The sequence below is a fragment of the Brachypodium distachyon genome, chromosome 1 (genome assembly GCF_000005505.3).
Source record: "Brachypodium distachyon strain Bd21 chromosome 1, Brachypodium_distachyon_v3.0, whole genome shotgun sequence".
Taxonomy (NCBI): domain Eukaryota; kingdom Viridiplantae; phylum Streptophyta; class Magnoliopsida; order Poales; family Poaceae; genus Brachypodium; species Brachypodium distachyon.
In genome coordinates, this window is record NC_016131.3 from 35,046,145 (window position 1) to 35,061,784 (window position 15,640).

General features: G+C 42.4%; 1 protein-coding gene across 2 annotated transcripts; it reads right to left on the minus strand.

The window, feature by feature from the left end:
• Positions 1–297: 297 nt before the first annotated feature.
• On the minus strand, positions 298–7,911 carry LOC100830909 (DEAD-box ATP-dependent RNA helicase 31). 2 transcript variants are annotated; one of them, XM_010229328.3, is made up of 11 exons: positions 6,543–7,911; positions 5,203–5,309; positions 3,899–3,954; positions 3,587–3,805; positions 3,305–3,511; positions 3,145–3,231; positions 2,969–3,064; positions 2,681–2,896; positions 2,301–2,483; positions 1,692–1,931; positions 298–660 (listed from the first exon to the last, which is right to left on the minus strand). In XM_010229328.3, exons 1-10 carry the CDS (start codon positions 7,802–7,804, stop codon positions 1,704–1,706), a joined length of 2,661 nt encoding a protein of 886 aa, XP_010227630.1. In that variant the 5' UTR covers positions 7,805–7,911; the 3' UTR covers positions 298–660; positions 1,692–1,703. The 2 variants fall into 2 exon arrangements, with proteins under 2 accessions (XP_010227630.1, XP_003563793.2); XM_003563745.4 differs by lacking the exon at positions 298–660 and having other exon boundaries at positions 1,331–1,931; positions 6,543–7,910.
• Positions 7,912–15,640: the final 7,729 nt, after the last annotated feature.

Consider the following 15,640-nt stretch of genomic DNA (forward strand, 5'->3'; position numbering starts at 1 on the left):
AAGGTGGGACGGCGGGACGCTGCGGCGGCAAGATTTTGGGGGTGGGAGGAGTGGCGGCTGGGTCGGGTGGGGAGGCGCAGGTGGGGGAAAGGATTTCGGGGATGGAGGGGTGCACGAAGTGCACTAGCACAGGGCCGAGCAAGATATTTTTTCCGGTTCAACTCAGTCAGGCTCACATGCGAAGCTCGTTTTCTGCTTCACAACCAGACCAGGCTGAGGGCTCTTTTTTTTATTAGGTGGGTTTAGCCCTGCGTGGCCACCCGACCTAACAAACACGCTCTCAGGTGGCAAAAGTGGGACGAAGAGAGATTTTCTTGGTTTGCTCAGAGCACCAAACACACCCTTAGGCAACGTTGAGCTCCTTCGTCGGAGAAAGTCTCATTGGGCTGAAGGGTCTGACTCTCTGAAGCGGCGACGTCAACACGACGCCAGGAAATAATACCTCTGTGTGCAAATCGAGTAGGAAATTTTTCCCTAGCGCCTAGGCTTAGCGTCGCGTTGGACATGGCCTATGGCATGCCCTGACTCCATCCGCTGAAAGAAACCATCATAGCCGCAACCGCCATTGTCTGCCTCTACTCCATCGGCCGCTCGCATCCCTCCCTCCTTCGTCGATGCAACAGGCCCTCAGGCCTCAGCCCTCCCAGCTAACCACCAACACTGCACGTCAAATCCAGTGCCAACAGATTTTTCATTACAAACTTAGAGATTAAGCTTAGAAGATGGAAGCCAAAAAGAACTAGACTAAGGTTTGATTTCCTTTGTCCGATAAACCCATTTCTCGAGGAGGCTAGGAAATCTGTTTGCCAGGCCGTAACAAAAAGTATCGCTCGAGAACCAAAACCTTGACCCGGTGTTCTAAAAACTATAGAAGTACAAACTAATAGGAAATAGGACATTTATTGTCACCTTTAATTTGTTTATGCTTCTGGTGGTAAAGCCAGCTTTAAATTAACAGATATGTAATCTTCATTCATAATGAATAACATGTATATTTTGACTATTTAGACCTTACGATATTATTATGTTATGTCTTAAAAGGTTTGAAAAAGGGGACTGCTGAGTCAGATAAGAAATATCGTAGAACTTTAGAACTGCAGGAGTATTTCGTTATCTAGTAAACCTATGAATATTGTGTAAAAAACTACATTTGCTCCTTCAGTACTGTACTGAATTTTAAAACTTATTTGTTTATCTAATATTCTACCGAATTTAAGAACAACATTTGTTCCTTAACACTGTCTACTTAATTTTTTACCTGGAAAGTGTTCGTCAATTGGCATCCCTAATGTACAAGAAATTACCAAATTCGAACTGAAAATGAAGGGAATGGAACCACAGGAGAGGCGAAGAGCCAATAACTTTTATACTGTTTTACATGAGCAGGAGTGCCTGGCGAACTTGCTGGCTTATAGAATCACCGTAGTCAAACATCGAACATTTTTTCCAGGATATGCAACACAGCATATACTTGTGGATACATGTCTCTATCTCCATAAGGTGCATTATGTTTCCATGTTACAGGGCAAGAATGAAAACTAGTAATATGAAAGCTCGCGGTATTGCAAGCATGACTTTATAAGACAACTTGTTTATCAAGTTTAGTAAGCTAGAGAACTCCAGAAATCATTCGAATATGGAGCAGCATACTATTGGCAAGATGTCCCAAACGTGAATTCAAGGAGACTTACATTGATCACATATTACTTTGACCGTAGACCTGGAATGTTGCTTAGTCCCATCTTTCTAAGGATAAGCTTAGTCAGTGCAGGAGGGTTATTGAGCCCCAAACTTCTACTGAACTCATTGGCCAGTGATACAAGCTGGTACTTATCACGGCCAATGTGTTTATTTGAATTATAGTAACCAAGCCATGCTTGATAAGCAGATTCCTTATCTTTCACCTCCACATGTGCAAGAGCCTTCTCAACCTACAAAAATAAGCAAATGTGATCAAGTATTTTAAATAGGCATGACATACATGGCGATGGTATAAAATTCCATGATGTAGATCTAACCTAATAATTCACATGAAATCAACTCTCTAGTTGCTTTGACGGAAAATTAGAAAATATTTACACCAACTTGTTGGATTCATCTTTATGTGTGTCCTCTTAAAAGAATGTTCATTTTGCGACCTTACAACATCAGAATCAGCCAGTTCCTGAATTGAAGTTGGGTCTAGCACTTGTTCAGGATGTGGCGTTCTCTAACATTGATGTAGACAAATGACAAAAGTCTATTGCTATTGCATGTACAGACACCAACCACACAATATGTAGACTGGTGAGGAGCCTTACCTTTCTTTTAGTGTCCAGATCAACTAATGGTGCTGTTGCCTCTGTAATAGGCAAATCTTTGATACTTTTCAGAAAGTATTCTTCCCATGGTGCCAATAATAAGAGTCCACTCCCCTCATTACCTCGGCGTCCAGTTCTACCAAGACGGTGGATATATTGTTCTCTGTCAGTAGGCACTCCCAACTGCAATGACCATAACATCAGTTCACTCTAATTTATAATTAGAACATATGTAAAGGCACAACTAACTATTTATAGTTGCCATGGAGAAGGTATTTTTCTGAGTGGTCATAGAGCGAATAGAAAAAATCTGTATCTGCAACACCAAATAAATAAAGTATTAAAGCCACTAGAAAACTACAGTACAAGAGGTTGGTTACCTGCACAACAAACGTGACATTGGGATAATCAACACCCCTTGCAGATACATCAGAACTAACAAGAATAAGACCCTTTGATTCCTTAAATTCTTTTGATATCCTGGTTCTGTAACTTTGTGGCTTTCTGGAGTGAATCTCACGTACATTCAACTTCAGTTCAGATAGAAGTTCAGCAACAAGACTTGTTACCTTCGCTGTTGTACAAAACACAATCACCTGCATGTCTTGACATAAGTATGTGCATAACATTGACTAGAGAAGACAGTACAAAGGTCATAATGCTTTTACCTTGTAGTCAACATTTTCTGAAATATGATCCTTTAAAAGACCATATAGCATAGAGAATTGTTTGTCTAGTGGTGCAACTATATGCATTTGCTTCACCTGAATATGGTAATGGTTAGTAGCATTCTCCAATAAAAGGAACGTAGAAGCGGTTAACATGCATATGGTTTGAAATATACCTGTGAATGTGTTTCCTCACTTCCTTCCTGAACGGTGTTGACAAATTCAAGATCTCTTTTCATGGCAACGTAACATACTTGACGAACCTAGAATCAATAGTTAAAATTTAGCATATATTGACCAAATAAACTGATGGATCAAGCAGATTTCTGAATATACCTCATCTGGAACTGTAGCAGAAAATAGGAGTGTTTGGCGCTGTTTGGGGAGTGCAGCTACTATTTTCTCAATATCAGTTCGGAACCCCATATCTAATAAGCGGTCAGCTTCATCAAGAATGAGGATTTTGACGCCCATCAATCTAGTAGCAAACCCTGGTGTGTTCTCCATATGATCCTTAAGCCTTCCGGGCGTAGCTACCAGAATCTGTATAGCACAGCATTATTTCCAGATCACAGCGTTGGGCACAGAATAGAAAGGATAGTTCAGCAGATTAATCACCTGGCAAGGGTTTGTATGCATGCGTTTCTGCTCAAGAGCCATTCTAGTGCCACCTATTACAAGTTGTACTCCAATTGATGCATGGAATTTAAGAAGTTTGTTAGCCTCTGCAGCAGCCTGATCCGCAAGCTCACGTGTAGGGCACACAACAACAACACTGATGGGAGGCTTTTTTTGGTCATTAGGGGGCAATTTGGAGACGACTTCAATAGCTGGAAGCTACACATAAAACAATGGTGAATTAAATTTTGAAATTTTGCAAAGTCCCAAAAAGGAATAGAAGAAAAATCACTACTCAAGCACGGTATTTACCAAGAATGCTACAGTTTTTCCAGTTCCCGTCCTTGCTTTAGCCAAGACATCCTTCCCTACAGGGAAAAGGTTTGTTAGTTCATCAGCACTGACTAAAAAGGATGCAATTCAAGTTAAGATACTTCCCCACTTATGGGGGATGCCTGATTTTGTCTTTATCTTTACTCTTATAAGGATATGAGTTGGTGGTAGTCCATTGACAACAAGATTACCACTTAACTCTTAAGTAGCTAGAAAGTTACCACAATTTTCATCCATTGGAAGTATGTAGTAGACATTATGCATGACGATCTTTCGCTTAGTTCATTCAATTGATGTATATTTTGAGAAAATATTTTAGTTAGCACAAAGTTAGGGACTGTGACATTGTAAGCTGACTACTTTGCTTTCTATAAAAACCAGGCTGCTAAGCCTCCTTCCTAAAAAGTAGGTGGGTATGATGGCACAAGCATTTAGACAACTCATGCAATGCCAAAAAAAAAAAAAAAAAAAAAACACTTCCGTATCAACGGACGAGCATTTATCTAGTTTCCCAAAAGTGCACAGTTGATATTATCGTTCAGATTGTCCCCTCAAATCCTTCCCTGATCCCAATTCTTTGTTTCGTCAACAATATAATTTTGTCGGTGGCAGTAATGAGACGTAACACTGCATGTGGTGAATGCAGAGAGTCCTGATTGTTGAGGTCGGACTGGGTGGCTTTCAACCCCACAACTGTTCATCCTTCTTCAAATTTAGCTTTAACAATATTTATTTAAATACAGGGTAAATTCACTATTTTTTTGTTTGGAACACAGGAATCTGACTAGAAGTAGAGCAATTTCTACAAATTTCTACCTTACAAACAGAGCCAAGTGTCCTAATCCTCTTGCCGGTTATCAAAGTAAAACATATTAAATCTTTGAGTCAACAATATATGCAAAGTTGCACACGGCGATTTTTTTTTCTCTGCCACCTCAGCACTTCAACCACATCAAAGCAAAGAAGGAAGTAACAAGGTTGTGTTGTGTACACGTGAAAAAAAGGAATAGGGAAAACAGTTGATGGGGCAACTCATAGGTGGTTCTTCACTCATTAGGGACCCAGAAAAATAACAAGGTTAAGCCCGGGAATGATGGAAGAGATTTCAGAAAATGAAGATGCAAAGGGCATATGTTTGAAATCGAGAAATAAAGGGCCAAAATAACAGATAAAGTCCGCCCCGTTGAATAACCCATGAGTCATAACAATTTTATTGGGAAAATAAGCAAATTGTGAAGTAAAACCAGAACAGTTTAACGTATGACAAACAGCTCTGTGTTAACCTTTAAGTATAATAGGAAGAGTGGCCTCCTGAACTGCAGTCATCCGTTCATACCCAGCAGCTTTAACACCTTTCAGTGTCAAAGGAGAGAGAGAACATTCATCAAACCTATCATGTGAAATGAAAGAAGATCCAACAGGATATGGAATTAGAGATTAACAGGTGGCTAGGTGCATTATCAGCACATATGCTCTTAAGTCATATCTACAACTGTTTAGAAATAATGTAGATGGCCAATTATAGATCATAGGGACGTAATAAGCCAATAAAATCTGACAACAAGCATAAAACATGGCTGACTATAGTTTCCATGAAATATACTGTTTCACATATTGGCATATTGCAAAAGACATTCAGTAACATATTTATACAAGGTTCTATTTATAAATATAAAAAAGCTGCACAAGCAGTAACACAGAACTTGTTGCACTCTCAACATTACGACACACATGTCATAATTTTCCCTCATCAATACATGATGCTTCAAAGAAAACAAGCATGGGTTCAAAGTGACAGCTTAAAAACTAAGAATAGAATCATTATGTAACTCAAATTATGGTATGACTAAGAAAACAGAAACGGGACTCCAACCTCTGTTCTTAGTATGTCTATCCACAATTGCAACTAAAAACATTGTCGTCGAGATTTTTCATGGCTTAAAATGTGTGTTCTCAATACGACAGCAAACAAATGCAGGTAGATGAAAGCAATCATAATCAACATAGTGAGGTGATATGGGTAGTATAGTCACCTGGTCGGTCACAGGTTCTAGTAGGCATGATTCTGAACAGGGCATATTTTCTATTTTTCTTACTGCCCTAAGGTCCTAGGATTTATCAGACTACAGGATAGAACAATACTGAGGTTTCTAATGAAACATCCACATGCAAAAGATCACAGAACCAGTTCCAATACCCACCAAACAACATGCAAATACTAAATAATTTTATAATTGATTACAAGGGTGGGAGGCTATGTGGCCAAGTTGGGGGGCAGCTATAGTTCTTATTAACTGCAGATGACAACTAAGTATAGTGACAATTGTCATGAAAGTGATGTTAATTATTAAACTAATGTTTAGCCAGATATCACACGAGTAAATAAAAAGACCCTCTAAAGATATAACAAGCAGTCATACAGCGCACTTCACAACTCAAAATCAAATACTGTATGCAATGACCAAACACTTTTTTATCCTATGCAAATATGTCAGGAAGTAACAATCTAACTAGTTATCATAGAGAACAGAAGACAATACACAACACACGAAGAAACAACCCATAAAAGTTGAAGGAGCTCAATCTATTTATTATGCCTAGAGAAAATTTGAGCAGGATCTACCTCGTCTGACTCAAATATGAATCATCACCTCCATTGCCTCTTGTGCCCACCACACTCTTCTGTTCAACTGACTCAAAAACGACAGGTTTCATAGTTGCACTTTTCACCAAATCCTCTTTGTCACCCTCATCGTCAGAGAGCTCATCTTCAAAGCCAGATGGGCCATCATCCTCATGAACTTCTCCTGACTCACTATCATCCTCTGATGAACCAAAATCAAACATTTTCCCACCCCTTGACCGTCGGTCGCCACGGCCACGACTTCCCCTCAGAAACCTTGAACCAACTTCTTCACCACTGTCATGCTCATCATCATCTAAATCACTTGTACTGCCTCCCCTCCGTGACAAACCAGACATCCTTCCACCACGGCCACGACTTCCCCTCGGAAACCTTGAACCAACTTCTTCGCCACTGTCATCCTCATCATCATCTAAATCACTTGTGCTGCCTCCCCTCCGTGAAAAACCAGACATCCTTCCACCACGACCTCGTCTTCCCCTAGGAGAATCAAACCCAGCTTCTTCATCCAAATCGCCATACCTCCCTCCCCTGTTTGACACACCGGATGCCCTCCCGCCTCGTCCACGCTGTCCCCTGGGAGAGCGAAAACCATCCTCATCACTAACCGAAGACATCCCGCCCCGACCTCGCCTTTCCCTTCCCCTGGAAGAACCAAACCCGACCTCGTCATCATCAAAATCAGTACTCACCACCCTCCCCCTCCGTTCAGAGCCAGGCCTATCACTGCCGAACCGGCCACCACGACTATCCCTGCCGAACCGGCCACCACCCCTGTCGCTGCCAAAACGGCCACCACGGCTGTCGCTGCCAAACCGACCACCCCGCCTGTCGCCACCGAAGTCGCCACCACGCCTATCGCCATCAAAATCACCACCACTAAACCTCGATCTCGGAGGCAGTTCCCCTGAGTCCCTTCCTCTTCGGCCTCCCCTGGAAGCGGGTTTGCGGGTAGAGGCATCACCCTCGTCGCCACTGCTGACGCCGAGGTGGAAGGAATCGGTCTTGAGATCGCTCACCCAGTCACTGAGGTCAGCCTCGTCCTCGATCAGGCTCCTCGCGCTGCCTGCCGCGCCGCCGGTGCGCGAGGAGAAGAAGCGGGTGCTGGTGGGAACGGCTGCCCCATTTCGCGCCGGGTTCGGGTGTAGGCGGCAGAGAGGGTCAGTACGGTGGGCGGCAGAGGAAGATGCGGAGGCCGCGGCGCGGCGGAGGAAGCCAAGTAGGTGGAGGCGGCCTCGCATGGCGGAGGCGCGGGGTTGAGTTTAGGGTTTAAGGGAGATGGCGGCGTGCTGGGGCTTAAGGGTTGGGGTGTGTTTTAGGTTCAGGTTCTGGCGAATGGCGATGAAGAGGGGATACGGATCAGTGATTCACTGAGCAAGTTAAGTTTTTGCGAGCGCTCCTAGCCGTCCGATTGTGGAGCACTACGGTTTAGATCTGCCAATTCACTTCAGAGGGAAATCTGGTTTTCCGAAGCCAGAGCAATGAGGTAAACCTTCCCTCTCCCGAAACCCTAACCGTCAAGAGAAGACCTGGCCGTCCTCGTTGAAGGAAATTCCAATCTCCAGCGGTTCTCCTCGTCTTTGACTGTCGTTTCGGCGTTGAGAGACGGGGGAACCACGGATCAACGTCTGGCGTCAGTTTTGCAGTTTCCTGATTAGATTTGTGTGTTCTTTGCGGTGGCATCTTGATAGTGGAGATGACGTCGTCTAAAAGATTTATGTCCTGACTCCATCCCCGTCCTGGCGTAAGCGTCGCGTCCTACTCCATGAAATCAGTGGTTCTCGCAATTTTTCTTTTGGTGTTTTTTATGTTAAACACAGAAATAGAAAAACATGTCATTCCCATTTGAATCCTACAAGGTTGTGGTTGCAACAAAAATTGTTTGATTGAATACAGAAAGAAAAAAGGAATACCAAAAGGAGCTGGGACTGGAAGTGGATAAAAAAATTCTTATAAAATGTAGTGCAAGTGAGTCCTTAGGAACATTTCTCGTGAGGTTTAATCCTACAAATCAAACAACCATATAGGAAAAATTCATAATGATCCGAAACCTTTAGGGCGTGTACAATGGGATGACATCAGCATTTTCTTAGTGATGCCACATAAGATAAAATCTTACGTGGACAATAAAGGAATGAAGAAAAGGCACAAGCCTAGCCTTCTCTTAATTAAGAGATGACCTCTTTACAAGAATGATAAGGCAAAAGATAAGGCAGATTTTTCATTATACTAGATTTCACCTTTTCTTTTTTTTCCACCTGGGTTCAACCTCCTTTCCACTATTACTAACGGAAATACACAATTCAACAAGCTGGGGAAGAACAAAAGAGAACCTACAAAGTGGGTAGGAAACCCGCTGACCAGCTTCCGCACTACGGGACAAAACACTAAACATTAATTTAGATATAACACTAAGAGATAACCTATTGTACAACATGTGTTGTTGTTTTTTCTAAAATGATGTGAAATACATAGAATAAGACACTCTTATCACCCATTTTTACGTTACATGTCCTAAATCTCACATAAAAACCTTTTGAATGACCCTGAGTTTGGGGGCAAAGCTGTAACTACTACTAGCACCCAACGAATGTTGAGCACGTACCGCTTGTTCGGACCGAAGTGGCATCACCTGGGCACTAAGCGCTGGCACAGAACAGGAACCAAACACGTCACCTTTTCTCCATCAGCAGCTGATAAACGACCTTCAGGGGTGGTGGCGCCTTCATTGTTGTTGCCGAGAGCCTTGACGAGATTGTAGATGGCATTGTCAGCGATGTCCACTTCATTTCTGGGAGTGCTCACGGTGGCAAGGGCAAAGAGCTATCTTCTCCACAAACTTACCCTTAGCAGAACTTTTGTGCCACATTTTATCTTTTTTAGGCTTAGTTTTGAGATTGGCGAATTGTGTTGTGTCAATTTATTTTATAATATGCACTGCCAAGACACATAGAAAGAATAAAAAATTGGCTAGCCAAACAAAAAAATAGCCAGTTGGAAAAATTCGACTATTGCAATCTCACTTCAACGCAAAAGCAGCCTTAGTTTTGAACACCATCCTCACGGCCAAACCTCCCGGTGCCGATAACGCGATCTCGCCCCACGGTGCTAGCCGTCCATCCTGGTGCTTCGGGCGATCGAGCGGACAGGAAAATCCAGAGCTGGGAGAAGGCGGTCCCGTTGATGTGACAATTTATCTAGCCTGTACGGTTTGTGTCGGTAGGACCCAGTTGTGTCTTGTCATTTCAAGTGCCCCACTGTTCGGTCAGAGAGTTGAGTGATTAGTGGAGCAGAATATTTCTTTCTCCCTCCTCTCTCGCTCGCTCGTCTCCACTTTAGCTCTTTATCGGAGCCATTGTGTTCGTGCACCTGGCTTCTCCTTGTTTTGGTCGCCGGCGGTCGTTCTGCTCATTGCTCTGCTCCGTCATCGTTCTGGTCGCCGGCTGCTAGTCCCAATGCTCCACCTCTTTGCTTCCTGTGGTTCCTTGGTTCAGTGAGGGTTCAGCTGCAAATTAGCTCGCGTTCGAGAAGATGAGTGAATCCAAGGTATGTCAAGTGTGTTCTTGCGAAAATCAAAATGTACCAACAATTTCAAGAAAGCAAATGTCTTTCATATGTGTTATTGCTTCTTCGTTCTGCTAGTTCATTTCGGATGAACTTAACGTACCTCCCCTCCGTTTCCCTTTATGTTTTGTGCTTCACTATGTACATGCTTTGATTTATAAGTTTGTTCCTTTGCCTTGTTCAATTTTGTTCTTCCTCGTACTATACATTCCCCTTGTATATGGTACTTATGTACCTCCGCTTCGTTTCCCTTTACGGTATGTACTTCAGTACCTACATGGTCTGATTCATAAGTTTGCTCCTTTCCCTTCTTCATTTTTGTTATTTTTCTTGCTGTACATTCCTATTGTATCTGGTACATACCATACATCAAGTACCTTGCTCAACGGACATTCACATCTGCCGTCACTTTGGTTACACCATGTATTTTCTTCAACTGTTTCATGTACGTTCATGTACATTCAATTTCTCCGTGCTTTAGTACGATTGTTCTGACTCATGTTCTTCATCCTCTACAAGCTTCACAGCTCACTGCCATTAGTAGTAATCTTATGAAATAATGTTCCAGAACTATTTCATGTACATCATACTGTTCCACAACTATTTCACAGGTAACTGAACTCTTAGATATGTACCAAATAATGCTCTTTCACGATGAATTATGTAACAATCTTCCTCTGCCTCGCAGGCGAGCGATGATGCCACCGAGTATGATAGCAACGAAGATACTCAACTCTCTTCAAGCTCCAAGTCAGCTACCTCTAGGACATCAGCCAAGACTTTGTATTGGATTATCAAGAAATTTAATGACGTAAAGAGAGAGTGTGCACGGGAGATAGGATTTGGTGGCACACTCGATGTGCCGCTGTGGAACTCTATTAGCAGAATCTTCAGCACTTGGTTACTTAAGAATGTTGATTGCACAAACTGTGCAATAGTTGTCGATGCCATACGTGCACTCCCATTTGGACCCATGGATGTGAACAGGGCATTTGTTATATCATGCGGAACACGTGATGTCCTAGGGACAGAGACCAAGATATCTGAAACCACTTTGGCATACATCCGTGAGCAAGCTGGCATGCCGGGAAACAAGATTAGCCTCAAGGAAGCTGAAAAAATCGTACCCATGGAGCTTACGCCCGAGAGTACCAGATTGCAAAAGGTTGCTTTCAAGATGGCTTATGTCATAATTCTCATGAGTCACATGCTGTCACCGTCTACTAAGTACGACCACGTTAACATTGATTTCCTTGGTGCATTGCGTTGTACTGATGAGATCGGAGAGTATAACTGGTGTGCATATGTCATCAAAGGTGTAATTGATGCGGCTAGGAGAGTGCAGGATGACATTGCCATGAAAAAAGTTGTGTCCAACATAGCTGATTGCCACATTTTTCTCCAGGTATGATCATGTTGGTATTGTTATGTCATGCCGTCAATAATTCTTGCTCACATTCTGACATGAAAGCTAATATAATGAAGGTACACTATCTTGACAATCTGTTGCTGGGGGACTTCAACCACCGAAGAATATTTTCCCTCGTTGCAAGGCATTCCCAACTAATGTATTGAATAAACTTATACTGGCTGATACTAAACCTGGAGGCGGATTCGGTTTGAAGCAGGTACCATGGTCTAATCTATACGTCTCATGTTCAACAAACATAAATCTATATGTGCTCACATACCACTTTTCCTCCACAGTTCAATGCACGAGGTACATTCCGTCAACCATATGCACCAACTCCTGTGCCGAGAAAGACTCCGGCTATCACAACAAGTGCAACGACACCTCCTGCAATGCCTCACGAACCAGCAAATTCTTCCACCAGTGTTCCAATGAGTGCAGCAACATTGCCACGATTCCTTCGAGAAAAGTACCCAGCTCTGGTAACACTCATTTAAAAATGCATTACAATATATATACAAAATATGATCTCACTAATGCATACATCCTGAAATCTATTATTTCTATACCACTGTAGAGCAATTCAGCACTTGCAACTTGTTTCAAGAAGTACAATGCAAACATGACCAGAGCAATGCACGAGAGGCATGCAGCTGAGAAAAACAGTACACGAGCAGAATTTGTGGTTTGCTGATCAAGTCTTTGGATTCGTTACTTCTTCCCAGCTGGTACCTCAATCGTCTCTGTCCGGTGTTCGTAGTGAAGGTATGTGTCTTGTACTGCAATGTACATATTTCTGGTTAACCCTGACCGCAAGCACCTTCTCGTAGCTTTTGCGCATAGTTCCATCAAGAGCCTGAAGAATGAACAACATGTACCCTCTCAATATCTCTCTCTCAATATCTATCCGTTCGTTACGTACGGCCTAACGTACCCGCGTTCTCAATTAGGTGACAGCAAGGATTGTGGAGCTGAATCAACCAAGAGGTGCCCCACTGAATTAAATGATCCAACCATGAAGAAAGCTAAATCGAACGCGTCAGGTACATGAAGAACTACATTCATGTACTTTGTGCTCGCAATTTAGTCTTTAATGACAATAGCTTCGACGTTAGATACTACAAGATCCTCCTTCGAGCACATGGATTTTGATCCGCCTACATTTGATCTTGGGATCGACACAAAGAAAACTCTGGCTGAACGAAATGTGACATCACTTGCAGCTTCAAATGATGCATGTCTCCGAACTCCAGCACCGACCACTCTGACCCCATGTTCACCCACTGCTACAAAAATGGTCAATGAAATTGTCATGGCAGATTTGATATTCAGGACAAACTACTTAGACTGCCCCGAGAGCAGAGTCTTGTTTGGCCAGTGCTCTGTTTCTCCACCAGACAGACGCCGAACTAAAGTTGGACAATTTGCCCAATCTCCTTGGTCAGATGGGTACATACATCCGAAACCAGACAATGATTTAATGGTTGCTCTCATGGACTGGTATACAGACGCGGGTCCACAGTACATGAACATGTAAGGACTACCTACATTACTTTTCTCACACTTGTTCTCCTGACATTATCTAACCTATAATACGTACATGTTTCTTTCAACACATGGTTGACAGTTGAACTACTCTCAAGGGTAGTCATGTGAGGGATCAGCTTGTCCATTCCCACATGTTAGACTTTGAGATGTGTGATCTACTTGTCAGATGGTTAACTCAGCTAGACACAAACATGTGTACAACTTCAAAATGTGTTGGCGTCATATGCTGGAAAGTGATTTCTCGGTACGTTCAGTTTTGTTCCCATTTCTCGGTACATTCAGTTCTATACCAGTTCCAGCACAGCAACAAGCAAGCATGTAATGACCGTACGCCAATCAACAATGCCATGTAAAAACTAACAAACCACAAGTACTCAAGTCTTCATGACGTTAATATAAATTGTACGTACACATCCATCAACACTACCATAGTTCACATACATAAACCCTCGTCCTCGTAATATTCTTACATAAAGCAGTTACTCTAACTGCAAGACCTGATTCATTAACTACAATCCTAATTGAAACTCCACCATCTGTACGTCAACACTGGTACCACACACATTCCTTCGATGACCCGGTACCCCACATTTTCCGCACTTTGGTTCCGTTCTTTGGCCAGGTACTTTCTCCTGGGTTGATTTACATGCTGCTCGGTTATGGCCACTAAGCTTGCAAATGGTGTAGTACTTTGTTCTCTTTCTCTTCAACACATAACATGGCTTGTCTCTAGTGTTAGTTGGCCTACCTTCTGGTCGCTTGGGAACTGGTGCAATAACTTGTAAATGAAGCAGTCCTGGAATTACTGATGCAGGATCTGGCAATACAGATTCAGTCGTTGTCGTTGCAGGAAGCTCCTGAAGGCTGCGGCCATCTGTCTGTCGATACATCTCATCAAATTTCTTCTTCCCGTCAATTATGTATTTCAGTACGTCGTGATAGGAGTCTATATTCTTATCTCCAATAGCAACAAGTTCAAGCGCTGCAACGTGCAATGATACATGACGATAAGATTGTGACCGTAAGGACCCTTTATCCTTCTGTAGATGTGCCAAATGATCAGGAAGGACGTCGTTCGCATCTTTAGTCCGTCGCTTCAAAATATGACCTTTTGGTATCTTGTCGATTCCAAGCTGTAGCATGACCTTCATACAGTTACAGAATTTCAAAATCCATAGAATAAAGAGATGGGAACATAACCAACCGAAAGATGAAATAATTACAATTAGGTCATACCCGTATAGCATGACAGCAAAGCATGCCCATATGCTCAACCAAACCGCACTCACAATTATACTGACCTCCGTCGTCACTGATGGTTATCTCATAATGTACTTTGGACCACTTGTGCCTCCTGGTCGCGTCGGAATGTAATGTGAAATACTTTTTATTTGGTACGACTTCAATAACATTGTACGCCGCACTATCGAAGATGTGATCACTGAACATCTCAAGCATAGCACTGGTGTAAATAGATGCTGCATGCTTCTCGATAGGCCATCCGGTTTTCAGAACAACAACACCCTACAGTGAGGTGAACAAAATGATCAATTTATACACTACAATTCAATGATATAGAACTCTGTAAATAGGATTGTACAGTCCCATACCATTCTAGTGCGTTGATTCTCCGAATCTTCTTTCGAAATCCTGTCAGCAATTAGTTTGTTGTATTGTTTTACAAACAAATGCATTGGCGCACCAGGAGGTACATACCCCTTTAGCATGTGGTTTGCACTCTCGCTACGTTGCGTGCTGGTCATCTTCGCACAAAAAACACCACTGAAGTACGGTTTTGCTCAACGATGACGACATGCATATATTGGAATAAGAAAATGATGATCCTTAAGGTCATATTTCTCAATAAGTTCTTGCCAAGCGGACTCGAATTCACCAACAGTGATGCTATAATTGATCAGTCTATGAAATTCGGATTTGAAATTGCTATACTTGGTATAAACCGATCCAAGCTTCTCTTTCGCCATTTTCAACACATGCCACTTGCACCATCTGTGTGTTGTGCTTGTGAAAACTCGTTCAATCGCTACTTCCATTGCTCTACATTGATCTAGGATAACAAGTAAGGAACGCCAGGTACATACGAACTACCATCAAAAAAAAATACATAGAAGTACATGAAAGAACATACCTGTAAGTATAGTTGCAGGAGCTTTTCCACCCATCAATGAAGTGAACTCGCGGAAAATCCATTCAAAACTTTCAATCGTTTCTCGTCGCATGAGAACTCCACTGAAAATTATACTCTGGAAATGGTTGTTGACTCCAACAAATAGTCCAAATGGCATTCCATACAAATTTGTCTTGTATGTTGTGTCAAAGGTTATAGCGTCTTCAAAATATCTATAGTCCAACTTGCTCTTACCATTGACCCAAATCAATGTTCTGATTCTCCCATCTGAATCAAGATCAGCCGTGTAGACAAATGATGGATCCTCATCTCTATTTTGGTAAACAATTCCATTGTCTTTCGTACAGCATCGTTTGCTTCCTCTTTTGACAGCTGCTTACAAAGGTTCTCGAGGGAGCGCTTGTT

What these genes read in the sequence shown, in the direction of transcription:
- LOC100830909 (XM_010229328.3), bottom strand. Translation starts at nt 7,804, where the DNA reads ATGCGAGGCCGCCTCCACCTACTTGGCTTCCTCCGCCGCGCCGCGGCC. An exon ending in CAGAAAATGTTGACTACAAG is followed by an intron (nt 2,897 to 2,968) that starts GTAAAAGCATTA and finishes CAAGACATGCAG; the next exon opens with GTGATTGTGTTTTGTACAAC. An exon ending in ATGTCACGTTTGTTGTGCAG is followed by an intron (nt 2,484 to 2,680) that starts GTAACCAACCTC and finishes TGGTCATTGCAG; the next exon opens with TTGGGAGTGCCTACTGACAG.